Source organism: Choloepus didactylus, chromosome X, assembly GCF_015220235.1.
Source record: "Choloepus didactylus isolate mChoDid1 chromosome X, mChoDid1.pri, whole genome shotgun sequence".
NCBI lineage: Eukaryota > Metazoa > Chordata > Mammalia > Pilosa > Megalonychidae > Choloepus > Choloepus didactylus.
In genome coordinates this window covers 129,071,009-129,093,391 of record NC_051334.1, presented here as the reverse complement: position 1 = coordinate 129,093,391, position 22,383 = coordinate 129,071,009, and the positions used below count along the sequence as shown (strand labels likewise).

At 40.5% G+C, this 22,383-nt stretch overlaps 1 protein-coding gene across 15 annotated transcripts in view; it reads right to left on the bottom strand.

Annotated features, from left to right (window-relative positions):
- The window catches only part of TMEM164 (transmembrane protein 164), a 318,291-nt gene that overhangs the window by 100,000 nt on the left and 195,908 nt on the right, over positions 1-22,383 (bottom strand). For all 15 annotated transcript variants that reach the window (XM_037822468.1, XM_037822481.1, XM_037822466.1 and 12 more), the window contains one exon: positions 7,551-7,617. In XM_037822468.1, coding sequence (XP_037678396.1) covers positions 7,551-7,617 — 67 coding nt within the window. The remainder of the gene's footprint in view (positions 1-7,550; positions 7,618-22,383) is intronic.

Sequence of the window (22,383 nt, the reverse complement as noted above, 5' to 3'; positions counted from 1 at the left end):
CTTACAGCAGTTAACTCTATCGCTGAATTGTAAGGCCTATCTCTAAACTTTGAGATGCTGATCCCCTAGCGTATAACCTGATTGGTCTCTGGAACAATGCATATCTCTGAGACACCTGAAACTCAGAGCTAGAGCTCGGCAGATATGAATGTCAGTATTAGAGCATACAGCCACTGTCAAAAAAAAAAAAAAAAAAAAAAAAGCTGAAAAAGAGCCCAGACTTCAGTTAGTGATATGAATGAAGCAGGTCTGGTTAAGACCAGGGCAAGCCAGGCTAAAGGATAAAGGTTGAAACTGATTGTGTTTTAAAACTTCAACTTTCATATGAGACCAAGGGAATAGATATCTATTTGGTACAGGATCTAAATTTTCTAAACGGTACAACTCTACAGTCGATTTGTTCAAACACCACAATTGCATGGAACTTTGAATAGGAAGTGAGATACGGTAGGTTAGTATAGGCTGGAGTGAAATAGTGACACATCCTAGAGTAATTTGGGCAGACAATAAAAAATATATTTACAGCCTCCCCCTCCCCAGCCCCGAGGATCTGGGGGAAGGTGCGGATGTGTTGGACATCCTCACCTGGACTGGTGTTGATGTTGTCACAAACATTGGGACTGGCGGTTTGATGTGCTGAGCCCTCGAGCATGGGACTTGCCCTTATGAAGCTCATTACCACAAAGGAGAGTCTAAACTTGTATGTAATGGTGCCTAAGAGTCTCCCCCTGAGTACCTCTTTGTTGCTCAGATGTGGCCCTCTCTCTCTCTAACTGAGCCATCTCGACAGGCGAACTCACTGCCCTCCCCACTACGTGGGACCCGACTCCCAGGGGTGTAAATCTCCCTGGCAACGCAGAGTATGACTCCCGGGGATGAATGTGGACCCGGCATCATGGGACTGAGAGTATCTTCTTGACCAAAAGGGGGATGCAAAATGAGACGAAATAGTTTCAGTGGCTGAGAGATTCCAAATGGAGTCGAGAGGTCACTCTGGTGGACATTCTTATGCACTATATAGATAACACCTCTTAGGCTTTAATGTATTGGAATAGCTAGAAGTAAATACCTGAAGCTACCGAACTCCAACCCAGCAGTCTGGACTCCTGAAGACAATTATATAATAATGTAGATTACAAGGGGTGACAGTGTGATTGTGAAGACCTTGTGGATCACACCCCCTTTATCTAGTGTATGCATGAGTGGAGGAATGGGGATAAAAACTAAAGGACAAATGGGGTGGGATGGGGGGATGATTTGGGTGTTCTTTTTTCACTTTTATTTTTTATTCTTGTTCTGGTTCTTTCTGATGTAAGGAAAATGTTCAGAGATAGATTGTGGTGATGAACGCATAACTATGTTATCATACTGTGGACAGTGGATTGTATATCATGGATGATTGTATGGTGTGTGAATGTATTTCAATAAAACTGAATTTAATAAAAAAAAAAAAAATGAAGGTGAAATAAAAACATTCCCAGATAAACAAAAGCTGAGAGAATTTATTGCTAGCAGACCTGCCTCACAGGAAATACTAAAGGAAGTTCTTTAGGCTCAATGCAAGTTTCCCCAGACAGTAATTTGAATCACTCACACACACACACACACACACACACACACACACACAGAGCACCATTGAAGGTCATTATGTAACTATAAAAGAGAGTTTAAATACTTATTTTTCTTCTATCATCCTGAATTTAAAATAAATTTTATAAATAATATGAATATAATGTATTGTTGGGGCTATAACATATAGAAATGTAACGTGTAAATATATTTGCCAGTTACAGCACAAAGGATATGTGTGGGAGCAAAGCTGTACTGGGCTACAGATGGTAAAGTAATAATTATAACAATGTATTGTTGCATTTGTAACATTAGTAGATGTACTATACATATATAATAATATCACAAAAGGGAAAAGGGAATACAGCAACATTTCTAGATATCATTAGAACAGAGTAACATTTCTATATATCACTAGATTTAAGTTAGTATAAATCTAAAGTTGATTCTGATAAAACAAATATGGTAAATACTAGAGCAAGCACTAAAAAAAAACTCAAATATAGAGGGAAAATCAGTCAAGAAATTAAAATGCTACATAAGAAAACATTTACTTAAGGCAAAGAAAGCAGTAAAGGAGGAACAGAGGAACGAAAAAGACATGAAACATATAGAAAACAAAAAGGAAAATGGCAGACATAAATCCATACATGGGATGGAGGGAGTCAGTGTCCCTTCTGAAATTGTATGCAAAATTGCATATGTTCGTTTATGGGGAAGAGGCTCTACAGTTCTCTTCAGCATCTCAAAGAAGCCCATGGCCCAACTCTTTTTGATGGAAGGAAGCTAAGAAGCATCTCCAGAATCTTGACTCACCAAAATTCAAATGTCCCCTGAATTTCAGTTATGGAATAGGAAAAGACCTCTGAGGTCTGAGTCAGGAAACATGGGTTCTTGGGGCACCCAACTTGGCTTCTTAAGCAAGTCATTTATCTCCAAAATTTCCCCTCAGGAAGATAAGATTAGACCAGACAAGCTTTGAGCTCCCTGCTAATTTAATAATCAATAGTTCCATGATGTATTTTTCCCCTGCTTCCCTCCAAGAAACAAAAGGGCATATCACTGGAAATCACCCTTAAGACACTTCATCCGCAGTCAGAAAAAGATCTCCAGAATCCTGGCTACAAAGAGCACTTACTTGTAATATGGGCCATTGGAATATGCATTCCTTCTTCTGGGGTGTCAGCTTTGAAGATGGAGAACAGGGAGGAACTGAGACCTGGGTATCGTCTAGCTGATGTGCAAATCCTGATGCCAGTGAGTCACAGGGCAGAGTAGAAGCACATGGAAATTCACCGATGACTCCAAATCCTTTAGCCAACTGGCAGTTTCCTCCAACTCCCTCTCTATCTTTATGTATGTGAGTGTATAATACATCTGTGTTACTGGTACACACACTAATTAGTTCATTTTATTTTCCTTGCTCCCTCACTATTGCTAATGAGAAAAAAAAGGAGGGGGGGAGCAGGGGATTAAAAAGATAAAGGGCCAAGAAGGAAGGGAAAAAGAGAAGCCAAAAGCTGGCTTCCTGCCTAATTGGATAATCAGGCTTAAGAAAAAGTTAACTGATCTTCCTGTCCTGTATCTCATCTTAAGTCAATCTGAGCTCAACCAAGGGGTTGCAAAGCAAAAAGTCTCGAAGGCCAGAAGAAGCCTGGGAAGGAGTCCAACCTTCTAAAAGAACCAGATCAAAGCCAACTGCCAAAACACATGGAGCCAATGCAAACGTTTCTCGGCTTCATTTTCGAAAAAAGATCGCCATGATTGTTCACCAGAGTAATTACAATCACCAGTTAAGAGAGTGCCCATTAAAGCAGTTTCAATGTTAGGAAAAGTTACTTGAACATTCTTGATAAGTTGGTTGGCTATAACTTGACATTTATTTGGAAAGTATTAGCTGTTAATATAACTTAATAGATAGCATGTCTGCCTTTAAAAAGAGAGAGAAGTGGGTGAAAGAGAGAGCGAGCAATGGAAGGAAGGGAGGGAGGAGAAAGAGAAGAAAGAAAGGAAGGGAAGAAGGAGAGAGAGAGACAAAGAGAAAGAGAGAAGGGAAGCAGGAGGGAGGGAGAGAGGGAGAATGGAGGGAGGGAGGAAGGCAGGCAGGCAGACCAGCACTAATTTCTGTATGGGGTAGTTAAGATGGTGGACTCCAGAGCCGGACTGCCTGGCTTTCATTCCTAGCTCTACCATTTACAAGCTGGGTGACTCAGGTGAATTAGTCAACCTCTCTGTGCCTCAGTTTCCACATCTGTAAAATGGGGATAATAACAGTACCTTACCTTGTTAGTTTACTGTGAGGGTTAAATAAATTAATCCATGTAAAGCACTTAGAATAGTACCTGGTACATAAAGCACTTGAAGGGTCAGTTGCTATTGCTGCTGTTGTTATTGTTAAAACATCCAGCAGACCTAATGAAGATGTATATCTTTGGTGTAGCACAATAATGATTGCATGAAAACTTCATCACCCGCTTTCTAATTGATCTTGGACCTGTGGCTGGGCCTTTGGGGGCCTTTATTTCCAAGCTTATAAAATGGACATCATAATTTCTGTTTATTCTCAACGCTTCTGCAAGGAGATGAGTATTTGGCTTTCCTTGCTGGAAAGGTCCCACTAGGAAGAGAACAGAAGGTGGCCCTCCAGAGGAACCATATCCACCTCAACTAATGGCAGAGACAGACCCTCTGGCCTGAAACATGGGCTGGAGACACTCAAACTCATTCTCTCTAACTCTATTAACCCAGAGGGAAAATCTGTGGTGTACCTGCCCGTTTCTGGAATCTAACAGAGCTGCTGAAAATGGGGGAAAGCAGCCCTCCATCCTCTTGACCTCTCAATCTCCTGAGAAAATAGCAACAAGGTGGACATACAGATGGGATAAGATAGCAGTGCATCCACTTCTCTGTCTTAGCAGGTTACCTCCATGGGCAGGGAGTAACTTCTCCAACACCACCCCTGGGCTAATAGGGGACAATGCTGTGGTATATAGAAATTAGTCATTTTAAAAAACCCACACACATGGGCTTATGTTTTTCAATTTGGAATATTTGTGCCATTCTTTGGTGTTATCCACTAGAGCTCTGAGACCAAGGCAGGAGTTGTGTTCCAACAGTTCACCACGTGAAGTCAGGCAGGTTGAATATTGTGGGAAATGTAGAAGGGAGAGCAAAGGTACCTGTGCTGGTTTGGATGTGTTATGTCCCCCAAAACACCATGTTTTTTGGTGCAATCTTGTGCGGGCAGACGTATTAGTGTTGATTAAGGTTGGAACCTTCTGACTGAGTGTTTCCATGGAGATGTGACCCACCCAACTGTGAGCGACACCTTTGATTAGGGTGTGACCTCTTGACTGAATGTTTCCATGGAAACATGGCCCCACCCAGTCAGAGTGGGTCTTGATTAGTTCACTGGAGTCCTATAAAAAGAGCTCACAAACAGAGGGACCCCAGAGAGCAACTGAGAGTGACATTTTAGAGAGCAGCTATAGCCAAGAGAGATATTTTGAAGATGGCCATTGAAAGTAAACTTTTGCTACTCCAGAATTTGCCTGGGAGAAGCTAAGAGAATACCCCCCAGATGCCTAAGAGAAATGCCCTGGGAGAAAGCCATTTTGAAACACAACCTGGGAGTAAGCAGATGCCAGCCATGTGCCTTCTGAGCTAACAGAGGTTTCCAGATGCCATTGGCCATCCTTCAGTGAAGGTACCCTACTGTTGTTGCCTTTCTTTGGACACTCTTATGGCCTGAGGACTATAACTTTGTAACCAAATAAACCCCCTTTATAAAAGCCAATCCATTTCTGGTGTTTTGCAAAACAACAGCATTAGCAAACCGGAACAGTACCCATGTCAACAGCCTATGCCTGCTCATCCCAGGGCACTGGGGAACACTGAACTTAACGTGTCCTGCCTATTAAGGCAGAGATAATACTTCCTTTCCTCCCCACTCCGACGCTCCCCTCATCAGGAACTAGAATGGCATATCTCTATGGGACTTAGGCAACTTGGAGGAAAGGGTCTGACCATATAAGTCACCTGGGGGTCCTGTTAAAAAGCAGATTCTGATGCAGTAGATCTGAGGTGGAACCTGAAATTCTGAATTTCTAACAAGCAGCACTCACGTGATGCTGGTCCTCAGACCACATGAATTACATACACACTTTGAGTGTCTGAGTTGCAAATGCTGAGGACACGGATTCTCCAAGAGGGGTCTGAGGAGCCCTGTGTCAGCATCACTTAGGGGCTTGTTACACATGTGCATTCCCTGGCATCACCCCAGATCCTCTCAATCAGACCGTCTTGGGATGGGGCCTGGCAAGCCCCAAGTTTAACAAGCCCCTCAGGTGATTCTTATGGGCATTAAGATTTAAGCACTGTTGAACAAAATCAGGGGTTCTCAACTCTAGCTCCATGTTAGAATCACCCTGGGGTACTTTTTAGAAACACCATGCCCAGGCTGCATCACAAATCATGAACTCTAATTCTCCAACGGTGGGTCCAGGGTATAAGCTATTTTTTGTTTGTTTGTTTAAGCAGTGTCGTGGTTTTTTTTTCTTTATTAGAGAAGTTGTGGATTTACAGAATGATCATGCATAAAATACAGGATTCCTGTATACCACCTCACCACCAACACCATGCATTGGTATGGAACATTTGTTACAAGTGATGATAGTACATTTTAATAATTGTATTATTAACTAAAGTCTATAGCTTAACTTAGGGTTCCTATTTGTATAGTGTAGTTCCATGGTTTGTTTTTTTTTTTAAATTCTGTTACCATATACACAGTCTAACATTTTCCCTTTTCATCGTATTCAGAAATATATTTCAGTGTTGTCAATTGCATTCACAATGTGCTACCATCACCACCCTCCATTACCAAAACATCTCCATCATTCTAAATTCTAAAAAACCCTCTACATTTTAAGCCTTAACTTCCCATTTCCTATTCCCACACCTGTCCCCTGGCAACTTTTGTTCTAGATTCCGACTTTTGAGCTTTTCAGTAGTGTTTTAAAAGTGCTACTAGGTGAGCCTGGAGCATAGTGAGACTCCAAAAATCACTGCTTTAGATAACTGCTTTTTCCTTTTCATTTCTACTGATGTACAACATGCATTTAGAAAAGTACAACTCTCATAGGGTATACCTGAATATTTGGGGGAATGCTAAATCTTCAGAGGGAGCAGAGTATACCTGTGGTTTTAGGATCAGGAGGCTTGGCCTCTGGTCCTAACTGAACCACCTGGAATTTATCTGACTCTCTGATCATGGCTCTCTGAACGTCAGTTTCTTCCTCTGTAAAACAAGAGGCCATAATACTTGCCCTGTGTATGACACATACTTGTTATGTGAAAATACCTTAGTAAGTAGAAAATGCTATACTAAGAGGAAGAATTATAATTTCCAGATTGAATTTATGATATTAACGTATGAGGAAAATTTAAGTCAGGAAGACAGAAAGCAGTAGTCATAATTTCACAGGTAATTACTTTCCCTGAGCTTTCTGGGGGTTTGTGTGGCTCAGACTGCCCCAGGAGGTTGGGTGAATGGGGGAAAAGGAATTTAATTCTTATCCTAGGGGGCCCTTGGTGAAGTAGACAGGCTCTGAAACTCTATGGGAGATTATTCTGGACCACTGTGGATGAGTCCACAACTAGAACCCCTTAAAATACCTGGAAACCTGAGTGGGGTGGGGCTCTGGCTTCCCTTTTTTCCACTAAACCTTTCCAAAAGCTTCTGTAGGCTCTTTTGGTCTGTCCTGGTTCTGACTTAAACCCATATTGTAGTTTCAGAGTTCCACAAAATACTCCCACCCCCATCAAGCTCCCCTGAATCCAAGCAGGACTATGTCAACCCCAGATATTTTAAAAATTGCATGGGCATACAGGCTAAGGATGAGGACAAACAAAGGAAAATGAAGGAATGAGCAAATATTGTTTTGTATGTTGTCAATACTCTCCTAGAATAGGCTACTTACCAGCCGGGTATTTACCACAGGAAACAGCAATGCTAGAAGAGCTCCATTCAACATGTGCATTTGTAGCCTAGAGGGGAAAAAAGGTAGAGTTCAGTTCACACTCAGACTCCAATGCAAAGGTAGGAAAAAATGTGTCAAGTTAAGCCATGCCACATGGGAAAGCACTATACACACAAGTATTTAATATGTAAAATGGCACTAGAGTTTGCATACACACGAAATAGAAATTAAAAGCAGCATATTTTGAATTCACTGAAATGTTATGAAAAGCCTCACCACTGCTTCAAAATCCCCCCAAACACTTCCTGAACACACTTTGGTTACAACACATCATTACGTAATGAGCTCTGCGCTCCTTAAACACTGTCAGTTCCAATGAACGGCTTCAACTGCTGCGGCTCAGGCAGCATTAAAAATGGGGAAGTGCAGTAGCTAAGTCCTCCATTATTACTGTAGAAGCCTACTTATTATAACATGGCTGTTTATTTACACAGCCATGTCCAATCCTTTTCCCCAAACAGACACCAGGGCAGAAAAAGGCTGCAGTGTTTTGCAAACTACATTCACTCAATTTCTTAGATATGCCGTCAAAGTCAGCTTTGGGAGTTGAGAGGGCAAAAGGGGAGTGAGCTAGGTTTTCTTTCATCTATTTTACATATTGGGCTCTGTGACTTAAAAACAAAACAAAAAGAAACAGGCAAAAAAAAAAAGAAAGAAAGAAAGAAGAAAACCACTGGTCTCCAGCATTGGGTAGTAACCGATACCAGACTTGTTAAAACACATAATAGAAATCCTTTATAAGTCAAGAATAAGTAACTCAGGAAAAAACCCCGCTTGTTAGGACTCTGGGGATGAATTTAAGCAGCTCCCTTCATCATTCAAGACAAATCGTTCTTTACTACTGAGGGAGAAGCAAAGAATGACAGTCTCTTCCTTCTGAAGAAAAGCTGTTTTGATGGGTCATATACAACCACCACCAATCCAACGTGCCTCTTAGACCTCAAGACACTCACTGGGTTTCTCTCTCTCCCTCTCTCTCTCACACACACACACACACTCACACACACACACACAAACACACAGAAGCCCTGACTGGGAAAGCAGTCCACACTTTGAACTTGAACACCCCTGGAACTTGAGTTCTTCTCTTGGAGTTCACATATGTGTGCCTAAGACCAAGAGACATTACTAGGAGACCCAAGAGAAGAGCACAGAAACCATAAGGCTGCATTTCATTTCCCCCAGTCTGTTTCCTACCGCTGCGGTTTGTGTTAACAAGGCCATGATGAGAGTGATGATGTGTATTTAATATGATCCAGGCATGTACTCTCTCACTTCATTTTTACACCAATCCTATGAGATAGATACTATTATTATTCCCATTTTGTTGGTGAGGAAGCCTGGTTCAGAGAAGTGAAGTGACCTGGTCAATGCTACATATAAGATGGTAGAGACATGATTCAAACCCAGGTTTCTTGGACTCCAGATCTCAAACTCCTTTGTTCCTCTCACTGCTTTATATCAGAGCCTCTCTCCCTCCCAAACATAACTTCAAGTGGGGAGTTGGGGTTCCTTCATTTTGGTTCCAGGGACTCTACCTCCTTCTTTGTTCCCTGCCCCAGGCTCACTGTGCTATTGGTGGATGACTGAAGGAGGAAACAGTCTTAGGCAAGGCTAGGTCACCACAGTTCTATTGGTCTAAAGGGCTTGGCTTGGTCCATAAAAGGAAGGAGGCACCCCCAAGGCCATGTCACTCCTGCCTCCTCAGGCTGGCCAGATTTCCATGCTTCTTCATCAGGGTCATTCAAGGAGGCACCCTATGATCAGAGAAACTGCTGAAAATTCTGGTTCAACCCTCAGTACCTAGAGCAAGAGCCATTAAAAGTCATTCCAGGCCTGGAGTAGAGAATGGCCTAACCCTGACCTTGGGTCCTGCTATGTGACAGCCACAACATAAAAACTCACCCTGGGAGAAGAAATATTGTATTGACAGTCTAGGTAAAGCTGGACTCGGGTGCTAGGCTTTGCCATGGACCTTAAAAGAATGCTGGCATTTGTACAAAGCCAATTGGACACTTTTTGTGTGTTCTCAAAATTCAATTTCCCAAGCTACATATATGCCAAAGGGTGAATTATCCTAACATATAAAGAAGTCGTGCATATCAATAATTACAAAAATATCTAACATGTATTGAGCTTTTCTATGGGACAATCACTGGGCTGAGTATTCAAATGCATTATCACATTTAATCCTCAGTTTTTATCATCATTAGCATCTTCATTTTGTAGCTGAGAAAATCAAGGCTCTAAGTGATTAAGTGACTTGACCAAGGGTGTGTGTGTGTGTGTGTGTGTGTGTGTGTGTGTGTATATATCAGACTGAAGGCCAGACAGGAAAAGGTTCTGGGGTGTCCATGGGGCAGGGAAGGTCATGCCTAAGGGTAGCAGAACGCCTTGAGTGTTTTGTGGTAAAATGCCCTATTACACAGATGCACTGCTCTCTTCAAACACGTGGCATAGCAAAACAGGTAAGACTGACCACATCAGAAGTGAAGGCGTTTTTTGTTTTTTTGGGGGGGTTTTTTTTTGTTTTTTTATACTCCACTCCAGCCTGATACCCAGATTTCTATTGGGTAAAGGAAATGGATACTGGGCCACTAGAAACTCCTGTCAGAGTTCCCTCATATGTACAATGGAAACAATAATGGTACCCACCTCATACGATTGTTATATAGTAAGACTTTTATGACTGTTTGTTAAATAAATGGTAAAGAGCTTATCAAAGGCCTCAAAAAGGAAGGAAAGAAGGAAGGAAGGAAGGAAGGAGGGGAGGAGGGGAGGAAGGAGGGGAGGAAGGAGGGGAGGGAAAAACAAAGGAAAATCATGTGAGAGAACCAAACTGCTTTTAAAATTCAAAGTGTGAGAAAGAGGTCCAGAAATACCAAAAAGACAGACTGAAGGCCAGAACTAAAGAGTCGATCTCAGAGACTTCAGTTAGTCATGTTTATAAACCTCATTCTTACCAGTTCAAAGTCTTGGCCATTACCATTGTCACAAATATTTTCTGCAAACCTTTTTGTTTTTGTATAGGATACTGTTATATGATAAGAGTCATGAGTTTGATTCTTTTCTAAGTCACTTAATTTCTTTAAATTTAGTTCCACAGACATTAATTAATTCATTACTATGTGACCAATATTGTTCCAGATGCTGTAGGGAAAGGAGATCAGTATAAGTAAGAATAGTACCTGCCCTAAAGAAGCTAACAATCTCACTAGGAAGGCAGGAAATGAAATAATTAGAGGAAATGTAGTATAGTGGTTAAGAATTTAGGGTTTGGAATCAAACCTACATTCAAATACCAGATGTAGCACTTACTGGCTGGGTGACTCTGAACAAGTCATTTAAACTAGGTATGTCAGTATCCTCAACTGCAAAATGTGGCTAATAACAGTGCCGACATGAAAGGGTTATTAAGAGAAGGACACCATGCAAAGTAATCAACACGGTGCCTGGGATATAGCAAGCACTCAATATGTGGTGGCTATTACTATCCTTAATAAAGCAACATAAATGAATATTGCATTATTATTCATGACAACAAAGGAAGCTATTAAAAACCTTCAAAAGATGACATATTCCAATTTAGTGGCTGATTACAACCAAGAACCAAAGACACCGGACAGATGACAAGCTCTGTGGGTGGCTTGAAAGGGAAATAAGGGGTGTTGGGTGGAGATCTCAGGATGGCTTTGTGGAAGAGATGAAACCTGAGAACTGCTAAAATTATTCTCTTCAATCTAGCCAGCCAACTTGCAAATATGACAGGCAGTTTTCTGATTCCCGGTAAGATGGAGTAAGCAGGCTCTGCCCTGTTTCTCTACTGCACACAGCATAAAATCTAGACAGAATGCCTGGAACAACTATTTGAACACTGTAAAGTAAATAGTGCCAGGACGACTGGGAAAGAAGACCACCACACCAGTGGACAGTTGCCCATTTCCCCCACTCCAGTATCTCCTAAACTGAAATCAGTGTAGCAGAAGTGAGCACCAGGGGGCAGAAAGAGAAGTATTCAGGAGAGCATGCTAGTTCTGGCTGTGGAACAAAAAAGGGAACTCCTAATTCTCAGAGAGTGTGTGGAATCCTTCATGCTTCTTTCCCTCTTTCCTTTCTCATTTCTGCCACACCTCAGCCCCCAAGCAATCCAATGGTAGAGGCAGCCTGCAACAGTAGGTGCCTACAGAAACCAAAACTCTGAGGGAGCTCTACCATTTGGTAGAGCTCTGGTCTCAAAAGAGTGGGGCCAATCCTGGTGCCTTTCCTCTCTCTTTGTCTTCCTGCCACTTGAACCCAGACAAGGGCACAGTTGTGGAACTTCATGTCAGAGTCAGGTAACTAAAGCCTTATTTTCTGTCTAGATGAATGAAAAGAGGAGCCCAGGGTATTGGAAAGTACCAGAAAGATGGCAGAGAGAAAGGAACTCAAAGAAGCAATCCCATAAAGTTATTGATGAATTCCTGGGCCCACTTCCAAGCTGAACATATACATGTATGGATCTCATTCTATTCAACATGCCAAAGACTGTAAGAAACGAACAGACAGAACACCACCCCAGTCTCAGACAGGCCACTGGGTGGCGCATTCACAGGACTAATCAGCAGCCCTACAAAGACTTTATAAACTGAACTGACGTTGGAACCACAGACTGGAGAAGGTGAATTTATAACTTGCAGCCTGAACCTAATCAGGTGAACTGCCCACTAAAACAAAAGTTCCAACACTCTCCTCAGGATTTAAGCAACATATAACATAATACTCAAAATGTCCAGGATACAATCCAAAATTACTTGGCATACAAAAAACAGGAAAACCTCAAGTCACATGGGAAAAGACAATTAACAGATGTCAACCCTAAGATGATACAGATGTTAGAATTATCTGGCAAAGACTTTAAAGCAGTTATAATAAAAAACGTTCCAGCAAGCAATCAGAAAAACTCTTGAAACCACTGGAAAAACAGAAAGTGTCAGTGAAAAACACAGAACATATAAGGAACCATCTGGAAATTTGAGAAATAAAAAGCATAATAACCAAAATAAAATACTGGATATCCTCCTAGCAGAATGGCAATGACAACTGAAAGAGTCAGGGAACTTGAGGATAAAGCAGCAGAAATGATCTCATCTGAACAACAGAGAAAAATTTTTTTAAATGAACAGCCTCTCAGGGACATTTAGGATAATAACCCAAGGTCTCACCATGTCATCAGAGCCCCAAGACTGGGAGGTAAAAGAGTACAAGAGCTAAAAAAATATATTTGAAGAAATAATGAGCTAAAAACTTTCCAAGTTTGGTAGAAGACATAAACTTACTCAAGAAGCTGAGCAAAACCCCAAATAGGATAACCCCACCCTATTCTCCAAAAAAATAACTCCCAGACATATCATAATCAAACTGTTGAAAACTAAACACAAAGAAAAAATATCAAAAGCAGCCATAAATAAATGAGGCATTATTAACGGAATGACTGGATTTCCCATCACAAACCATGAAAGACTGAAGGAAATGGCACAGTACTTTTTTATAACAATTTTATAACAATAATTTTTATAACAGTCTTGTTGGGGTATAAATCACATACCATAAAATTCACCCTTTTAGAGTGTGCAATTCAGTGTCTTTTAATACATTTACAATGTTGGGCAACCATCACCACTATATAGTTCCAAAACATTTTCAGCATCCCCAAAGGAAACCTCATACGCATTAATCAGTTACTCCTCATTCCCCACTTCCTCAGCCCCTGGCAACCACTAATCTCCTTTCCATCTCTACAGATTTTCCTATTCTGGACATTTCATATGAACAGAATCATACACTACGTGGCCTTGTGTGCCTGGCTTCTTTCACTTGGAATAATGTTTTCAAGACTCACCCGTATTGTTGCATGTATCAGTATATCATTTCTTTTTTTTTTTAGAGTCACAAATTTTATTTAGGAAAAAACAGTAAATAAGAGAAAAACCTAAGGTGTATCTTTGCACCAAAAAGGTTTTTTAAAAGGGCCCCCTTTTCACACAAAAGGATATAATTTTCAAAAACATCCCAAGATAATCCTTGTCCCTCTGTAGGAAATCCTGAGTATTTCATTTCTTTTTATGACCATATAACATTCCATTTTATGGGAATACTACATTTTGTTTTATCCATTCATCAGTTGATGAACATTTGGATTTTCCCCACTTTTTGGCTAATATGAATAATGATGCTATGAACATTTGTGTAAAGATTTTTGTGTGGACATATGTATTCAATTCTATTGCGTACATTCCACTCCTATGTTTAACCTTTTGAGAAGCTGCCTGTTTTCCAAAACAGGCACACCATTTTACACTCCCACCAGCAATGAATGAGTTCTGATTTCTCCACATCTTCGCGAACACTTGAGATTGTCTTTTTCATCTCACTGAGGATGTGATTTGCATTTCCATAATGATTCTGGATGCTTAGCATATTTTATGTGCTTATTGGCTATCTGTACACCTTCTTTGGAGAAATGTCTATTTAAGTCCTTTCCCAATTTTAATTGGGTTGTGTCTTTATGGTTGAGTTGAAGAGTTTTTTAATATTCTAGACACTAAACCCTTATCAGACACATGATTACAAAAATTTTCTCCCATTCTGTAGATTATCTTTTCACTTCCTTAATGTAGTCCTTTGAAGCACAAAAACTTTTTATTTTGATGACATCCGATTTCTCTTTATTTTTTTCTTTTCTTGTTTATGCTTTTGGTGTCATAACTAAGAAACCATTCCCTAATCTGAGTTCACAAATAGTTACTCCTATGTTTCGTTCTAAGAGTTTTAAAGTTTTAGCTCTTACATTTAGGTCTATGATCCACTTTGAGTTAATTTTTTTTTTTTAATCTTCATTTTATTGAGATATATTCATATACCACGCAGTCATACATAACAAATCATACTTTCGATTGTTCACAGTACCATTACATAGTTGTACATTCTTCACCCAAATCAATCCCTGACACCTTCATTAGCACACACACAAGAATAACAAGAATAATAATTAGAGTGAAAAGGAGCAGAATAATCATTAGAGTGAAAAGGAGCAATTGAAGTAAAAAAGAACACTGGGTACCTTTGTCTGTTTGTTTCCTTCCCCTATTTTTCTACTCATCCATCCATAAACTAGACAAAGTGGAGTGTGCTCCTTATGGCTTTCCCAATCCCCTTGTCACCCCTCATAAGCTACATTTTTATACAACTGTCTTCGAGATTCATGGGTTCTGGGTTGTAGTTTGATAGTTTCAGGTATCCACCACCAGCTACCCCAATTCTTTAGAACCTAAAAAGGGTTGTCTAAAGTGTGCGTAAGAGTGCCCACCAGAGTGACCTCTCGGCTCCTTTTGGATTCTCTCTGCCACTGAAGCTTATTTCATTTCCTTTCACATCCCCCTTTTGGTCAAGAAGATTTTCTCCGTCCCACGATGCCAGGTCTACATTCCTCCCCGGGAGTCATATTCCACGTTGCCAGGGAGATTCACTCCCCTGGGTGTCTGATCCCACGTTGGGGGGAGGGCAGTGATTTCACCTTTCAAGTTGGCTTAGCTAGAGAGACAGGGCCACATCTGAGCAACAAAGAGGCATTCGGGAGGAGGCTCTTAGGCACAACCATAGGGAGGCCTAGCCTCTCCTTTGCAGCAACCGTCTTCCCAAGGGTAAAACCTGTGGTAGAGGGCTCAACCCATCAAACCACCAGTCCCCTATGTCTGTGGTCATGTTAGCAACCATGGAGGTGGGGTAGGCGAATACCCCTGCATTCTCCACAGGCTCCTCAAGGGGGCACTGCATCTTTTTTTTTTCCTTGTTTTTTTTTTTTTTTTAACTTTCCCTTCTTTTTTAAATCAACTGTATGAAAAAAAAGTTAAAAAGAAAACAAACATACAATAAAAGAACATTTCAAAGAGACCATAACAAGGGAGTAAGAAAAAGACAACTAACCTAAGATAACTGCTTAACTTCCAACATGTTCCTACTTTACCACAAGAAAGTTACCTAATATAGCAACATTTCTGTGAACTTGTTCCTACTATATCCATCAAAAATTAACAGACCATAGTCATTCCTGGGCATCCCCAGAACGTTAAATAGCTTATCTGTTCTTCTTGGATTATTGTTCCCCCTTCCTTAATTGCTCTCTATTGCTAGTTCCCCTACATTCTACATTATAAGCCATTTGTTTTACATTTTTCAAAGTTCACATTAGTGGTAGCATATAATATTTCTCTTTTTGTGCCTGGCTTATTTCGCTCAGCATTATGCCTTCAAGGTTCATCCATGTTGTCATCTGTTTCACGAGATCGTTCCTTCTTACTGCCGCGTAGTATTCCATCGTGTGTATATACCACATTTTATTTATCCACTCATCTGTTGAAGGACATTTGGGTTGTTTCCATCTCTTGGCAATTGTGAATAATGCTGCTATGAACATTGGCGTGCAGATATCTGTTCGTGTCACTGCTTCCCGATCTTCCGGGTATATACCGAGAAGTGCAATCGCTGGATCGAATGGTAACTCTATATCTAGTTTTCTAAGGAACTGCCAGACTGACTTCCAGAGTGGCTGAACCATTATACAGTCCCACCAACAGTGAATAAGAGTTCCAATTTCTCCACATCCCCTCCAGCATTTGTAGTCTCCTGTTTGTTTAATGGCAGCCATTCTAATCGGTGTTAGATGGTATCTCATTGTGGTCTTAATTTGCATCTCTCTAATAGCTAGTGAAGCTGAACATTTTTTCATGTGTTTTTTGGCCATTTGTATTTCCTCTTCAGAGAACTGTCTTTTCATATCTTTTGCCCATTTTATAATTGGGCCGACTGTACTACTGTCATTGAGTTGTAGGATTTCTTTATATATGCAAGATATCAGTCTTTTGTCAGATACATGGTTTCCAAAAATTTTTTCCCATTGAGTTGGCTGCCTCTTTACCTTTTTGAGAAATTCCTTTGAGGTGCAGAAACTTCTAAGCTTGAGGAGTTCCCATTTATCTATTTTCTCTTTTGTTGCTTGTGCTTTTGGTGTAAAGTCTAGGAAGTGGCCGCCTAATACAAGGTCTTGAAGATGTTTTCCTACATTATCTTCTAGGAGTTTTATGGTACTTTCTTTTATATTGAGATCTTTGGTCCATTTTGAGTTAATTTTTGTGTAGGGGGTGAGGTAGGGGTCCTCTTTCATTCTTTTGGATATGGATATCCAACTCTCCCAGCCCCATTTGTTGAAAAGACCATTATGACTCAGTTCAGTGACTTTGGGGGCCTTATCAAAGATCAGTCAGCCATAAATCTGAGGGTCTATCTCCGAATTCTCAATTCGATTCCATTGATCTATATGTCTATCTTTGTGCCAGTACCATGCTGTTTTGGCAACTGTGGCTTTATAATAAGCTTCAAAGTCAGGGAGTGTAAGTCCTCCCACTTCGTTTTTCTTTTTTAGAGTGTCTTTAGCAATTCGAGGCATCTTCCCTTTCCAAATAAATTTGATAACTAGCTTTTCCAAGTCTGCAAAGTAGGTTGTTGGAATTTTGATTGGGATTGCATTGAATCTGTAGATGAGTTTGGGTAGAATTGACATCTTAATGACATTTAGCCTTCCTATCCATGAACATGGAATATTTTTCCATCTTTTAAGGTCCCATTCTATTTCTTTTAGTAGAGTTATGTAGTTTTCTTTGTATAGGTCTTTTACATCTTTCGTTAAATTTATTCCTAGGTACTTGATTTTTTTAGTTGCTATTGAAAATGGTATCTTTTTCTTGAGTGCCTCTTCAGTTTGTTCATTTCTAGCATATAGAAACATTACTGACTTATGTGCATTAACCTTGTATCCCGCTACTTTGCTAAATTTGTTTATTAGCTCTAGTAGCTGTATCGTCGATTTCTCAGGGTTTTCTAGATATAAGATCATATCATCTGCAAACAATGACAGTTTTACTTCTTCTTTTCCAATTTGGATGCCTTTTATTTCTTTGTCTTGCCGGATTGCCCTGGCTAGCACTTCCAGCACAATGTTGAATAACAGTGGTGATAGCGGGCATCCTTGTCTTGTTCCTGATCTTAGAGGGAAGGCTTTCAGTCTCTCACCATTAAGTACTATGCTGGCTGTGGGTTTTTCATATATGCTCTTTATGATGTTGAGGAAGTTTCCTTCAATTGCTACCTTTTGAAGTGTTTTTATCAAAAAGGGATGTTGGATTTTGTCAAATGCTTTTTCAGCATCTATTGAGATGATCAATTGATTTTTCCCTTTTGACTTGTTAATGTGTTGTAATACATTGATTGTTTTTCTTATGTTGAACCATCCTTGCATGCCTGGAATGAACCCCACTTGGTCATGGTGTATGATATTTTTAATGTGTCTTTGGATTCGATTTGCAAGTATTTTGTTGAGGATTTTTGCATCTATATTCATTAGGGAGATTGGCCGGTAGTTTTCCTTTTTTGTAACATCTTTGCCTGGTTTTGGTATTAGATTGATGTTAGCTTCATAAAATGAGTTAGGTAGTGTTCCATTATCTTCAATGTTTTGAAAGAGTTTGAGGAAGATTGGTGTCAGTTCTTTCTGGAAAGTTTGGTAGAATTCCCCTGTGAAGCCATCTGGTCCTGGGCATTTATTTGTGGGAAGATTTTTGATGACTGATTGGATCTCTTTGCTTGTGATGGGTTGGTTGAGGTCTTCTATTTCTTCTCTGGTCAGTCTAGGTTGTTCATATGTTTCCAGGAAATTGTCCATTTCCTCTACATTATCCAGTTTGTTGCCATACAGTTGTTCATAGTATCCTCTTATAATTTTTTTAATTTCTTCAGGATCTGCAGTTATGTCACCTTTTTCATTCATTATTTTGTTTATATGGGTCTTCTCTCTTTTTGATTTTGTCAGTCTAGCTAGGGGCTTGTCAATCTTGTTGATCTTCTCAAAGAACCAACTTTTGGTGATATTTATCCTCTCTATTGTTTTTTTGTTCTCTATGTCATTTATTTCTGCTTTAATCCTTGTTATTTCTTTTCTTGTATTTGGTTTAGGATTGGTTTGCTGTTCATTTTCTAGCTTCTTCAGTTGATCCATTAGTTCTTTGATTTTGGCTCTTTCTTCCTTTTTAATATATGCGTTTAGTGCTATAAATTTCCCCCTTAGCACTGCTTTTGCTGCATCCCATAGGTTTTGGTATGTTGTGTTCTCATTTTCATTCATCTCTATATATTTAGCAATTTCTCTTGCTATTTCTTCTTTAACCCACTGATTGTTTAGGAGTGTGTTGTTTAACCTCCAGGTATTTGTGAATTTTCTAAGTCTCTGATGGTTATTGACTTCTAATTGTATTCCATTGTGGTCAGAGAATGTGCTTTGAATAATTTCAATCTTTTTAAATTTATTGAGGTTTGTTTTATGTCCCAGCATATGATCTATTCTGGAGAAAGTTCCATGAGCACTAGAAAAGTATGTGTATCCTGGTGATTTGGGATGTAATGTCCTGTATATGTCTGTTAAATCTAATTCATTTATCAGATTGTTTAGGTTTTCAATTTCCTTATTGGTCTTCTGTCTGGTTGATCTATCTATAGGAGAGAGTGATGTGTTGAAGTCTCCCACAATTATTGTGGAAACATCAATTGCTTCCTTTAGTTTTGCCAGTGTTTCTCTCATGTATTTTGTGGCACCTTGGTTGGGTGCATACATATTTACGATTGTTATTTCTTCTTGCTGAATTGCCCCTTTTATTAGTATGTAGTGGCCTTCTTTGTCTCTCAAAACATCCCTGCATTTGAAGTCTATTTTATCTGAGATTAATATTGCTACACCTGCTTTCTTTTGGCTGTAGCTTGCATGAAATATTTTTTTCCATCCTTTCACTTTCAGTTTCTTTGTGTCCCTGTGTCTAAGATGAGTCTCTTGTATGCAACATATTGATGGTTCATTTTTTTTGATCCATTCTGCGAATCTATATCTTTTAATTGGGGAGTTTAATCCATTTACATTCAACGTTATAACCGTGAAGGCATTTCTTGAATCAGCCATCTTATCCTTTGGTTTATGTTTGTCATATTTTTCCCCTCTGTCTATTAATGTCCTTTATTGTACCCATACCGAATCTCTTTAGTAGTGAACCTTTCTCCAAGTCTCTCTGTCCTTTCTTTGTTTCTCTGTCTGTAGGGCTCCCTTGAGTATCTCCACTAGGGCAGGTCTCTTGTTAGCAAATTCTCTCAGCATTTGTTTGTCTGTGAAAAATTTAAGCTCTCCCTCAAATTTGAAGGAGAGCTTTGCTGGATAAAGTATTCTTGGCTGGAAATTTTTCTCACTCAGAATTTTAAATATATCGTGCCACTGCCTTCTCGCCTCCATGGTGGCTGCTGAGTAGTCACTACTTAGTCTTATGCTGTTTCCTTTGTATGTGGTGAATTGCTTTTCTCTTGCTGCTTTCAGAACTTGCTCCTTCTCTTCTGTGTTTGATAGTGTGATCAGTATATGTCTCGGAGTGGGTTTATTTGGATTTATTCTATTTGGAGTTCGCTGAGCATTTATGATTTGTGTATTTATGTTGTTTAGAACATTTGGGAAGTTTTCCCCAACAATTTCTTTGAATACTCTTCCTAGACCTTTACCCTTTTCTTCCCCTTCTGGGACACCAATGAGTCTTATATTTGGACGTTTCATATTATCTATCATATCCCTGAGGTCCATTTCGATTTTTTCAATTTTTTTCCCCATTCTTTCTTTTATGCTTTCATTTTCCATTCTGTCATCTTCCAGGTCACTGATTCGTTGTTCAACTTCCTCTAGTCTTGTACTATGAGTGTCCAGAATCTTTTTAATTTGGTCAACAGTTTCTTTAATTTCCATAAGATCATCCATTTTTTTATTTAGTCTTGCAATGTCTTCTTTATGCTCTTCTAGGGTCTTCTTGATTTCCTTTATCTCCCGTACTATGGTCTCATTGTTCATTTTTAGTTCTTTGAGTAGCTGCTCTAGGTGCTGTGTCTCCTCTGGTCTTTTGATTTGGGTGCTTGGGCTTGGGTTATCCATATCGTCTGGTTTTTTCATATGCTTTATAATTTTCTGTTGTTTTTGGCCTTGTGGCATTTGCTGAACTTGATAGGGTTCTTTTAGGATTTGTAGACCAATTGAAGTCCTTATCTCTAATTTCTCAGATCTATAGCTTCGTGGAGTACACTTTCTCTAACTAACCAGCAGGTGGCGTCCACGAGCCACCTGTTCTCCACAAGCCAGTTCTCCCCTGCTTAGCCTTTTTGGTGACTGGGGGAGTGAGTCTTGTGGGGTCCAATTGGTGTACCAAGCTTGCGTGTGTAGTTGGTGTTGCCTGCCCTGTATATGGGGCGTGTTTCTGGGCAGTCAGGGAGGGGGGGTGGCCCTAACAATCAAATCTCCCTGGTGATCCTAGAGTTTTAAAGCTGCTGCAATAGTCTAATCCTTCAGTTCAGTCCTGCCACAGTTTGTGTCTGTCCCTGACCCACAAGTCCTTGGTATTGGCGTATGGCTCCTGAGACTTGCAAGTGGGCCCCTCTTCCAGGCCGTGCACCCCGGGTCCTCTGTTGAGGGATGACTGTGCTATGTCACAGGTGAGTGCCGTCCCCCCAGGGCAGTTCTGGGCTGCTGGGCTGTGTAGGGAGGCTCCCAGTCTGCTGAAATGATGGCTGAATGGGGCTTTGTTAATTCACACTGCTCTACCTTCCCAACTCTGGGACAATCAGCTGAGGTTGCAGGGAAGGCTAATGTCCACGCCCAGTTTTGTGGTGTGTGCCTGTTATTTGAAGCACTTCCGTCACACTGGGTTGTCTGGGGCAGTTCTGGGCTATGGGGCTGGCGATGGGCAGCAGTGTTTCCTGTCCACCAGGATGATGGCTGTGAGCGGACACCCCCCTTTTCTTGGGAAGTTGTGGTGTTTAGTGAATTTTCTCAGCCACTGGATTATTGCGTTTTGTCTCAGAGCTCTCCTAGTTCTGCTCTTGACTTGACCTGCCCAAATAGTAAGTCTTTGAAGCTTTCTGTATTGGGCTTCTTAGAGTAATTGTTTTAGAAAAAGAAAAAAGGATTAAAAAAAAAAAAAAAAAAAAAACCGGCCCTCCTCAGAGATCTAATGGGTTATTGAAATGCTAAGAGACAAAGCAACCAGGGCCATTAAGGAAAGGTCCACAGGGCAGAGAGATCAGCTTTTCTTCGGGATTTGCATATGCGCCTCAGGGCCCTTCCCCTTTCTATGTTCACCAGAACTCCAAAAATCCTCAGCTTTTATTTTGGAGTTTTTCGTGTTATTTTTTTTCTATGCCTGTCTCCTCTCTGCTGGGCTGGCTGCTCTCAGATTCTCTGGTGTCTGGTCTCAGTCTATCTATGGTTGGAGTTTGTATCCGTAGAATGAGTTTCCGATAAGGGCTGCCACTGCAGTTCTCCCTTCTCCTTCCCGGAGCTGACAGCCCCCCTCCCACGGGACTGAGCCTGGCAGGGAGGGGCGCGGGTCCCCTGGCCGCAAAAGCTTACAGATTTCGCTGATCTCAGCAGTTCCACGTTTTCATGAGTGTTGCATGAAGTATGCCCAAAGTCAGATTGCTCTGTGGTGTCCAGTCCACGCAGTTCCTGGCTTTCTACCTACTTTCCTGGAGGAGCAACTAAAACATACAGCTCACCAGTGTGCCATCTTGCCCCGCCTCCCAAAAAAAAAAAAAAAAAAACTGAGTTAATTTTTGTATATAGTGTAAGGTACAAGTCCAACTTCTTTCTTTTGCATCTAGATATCCAGAA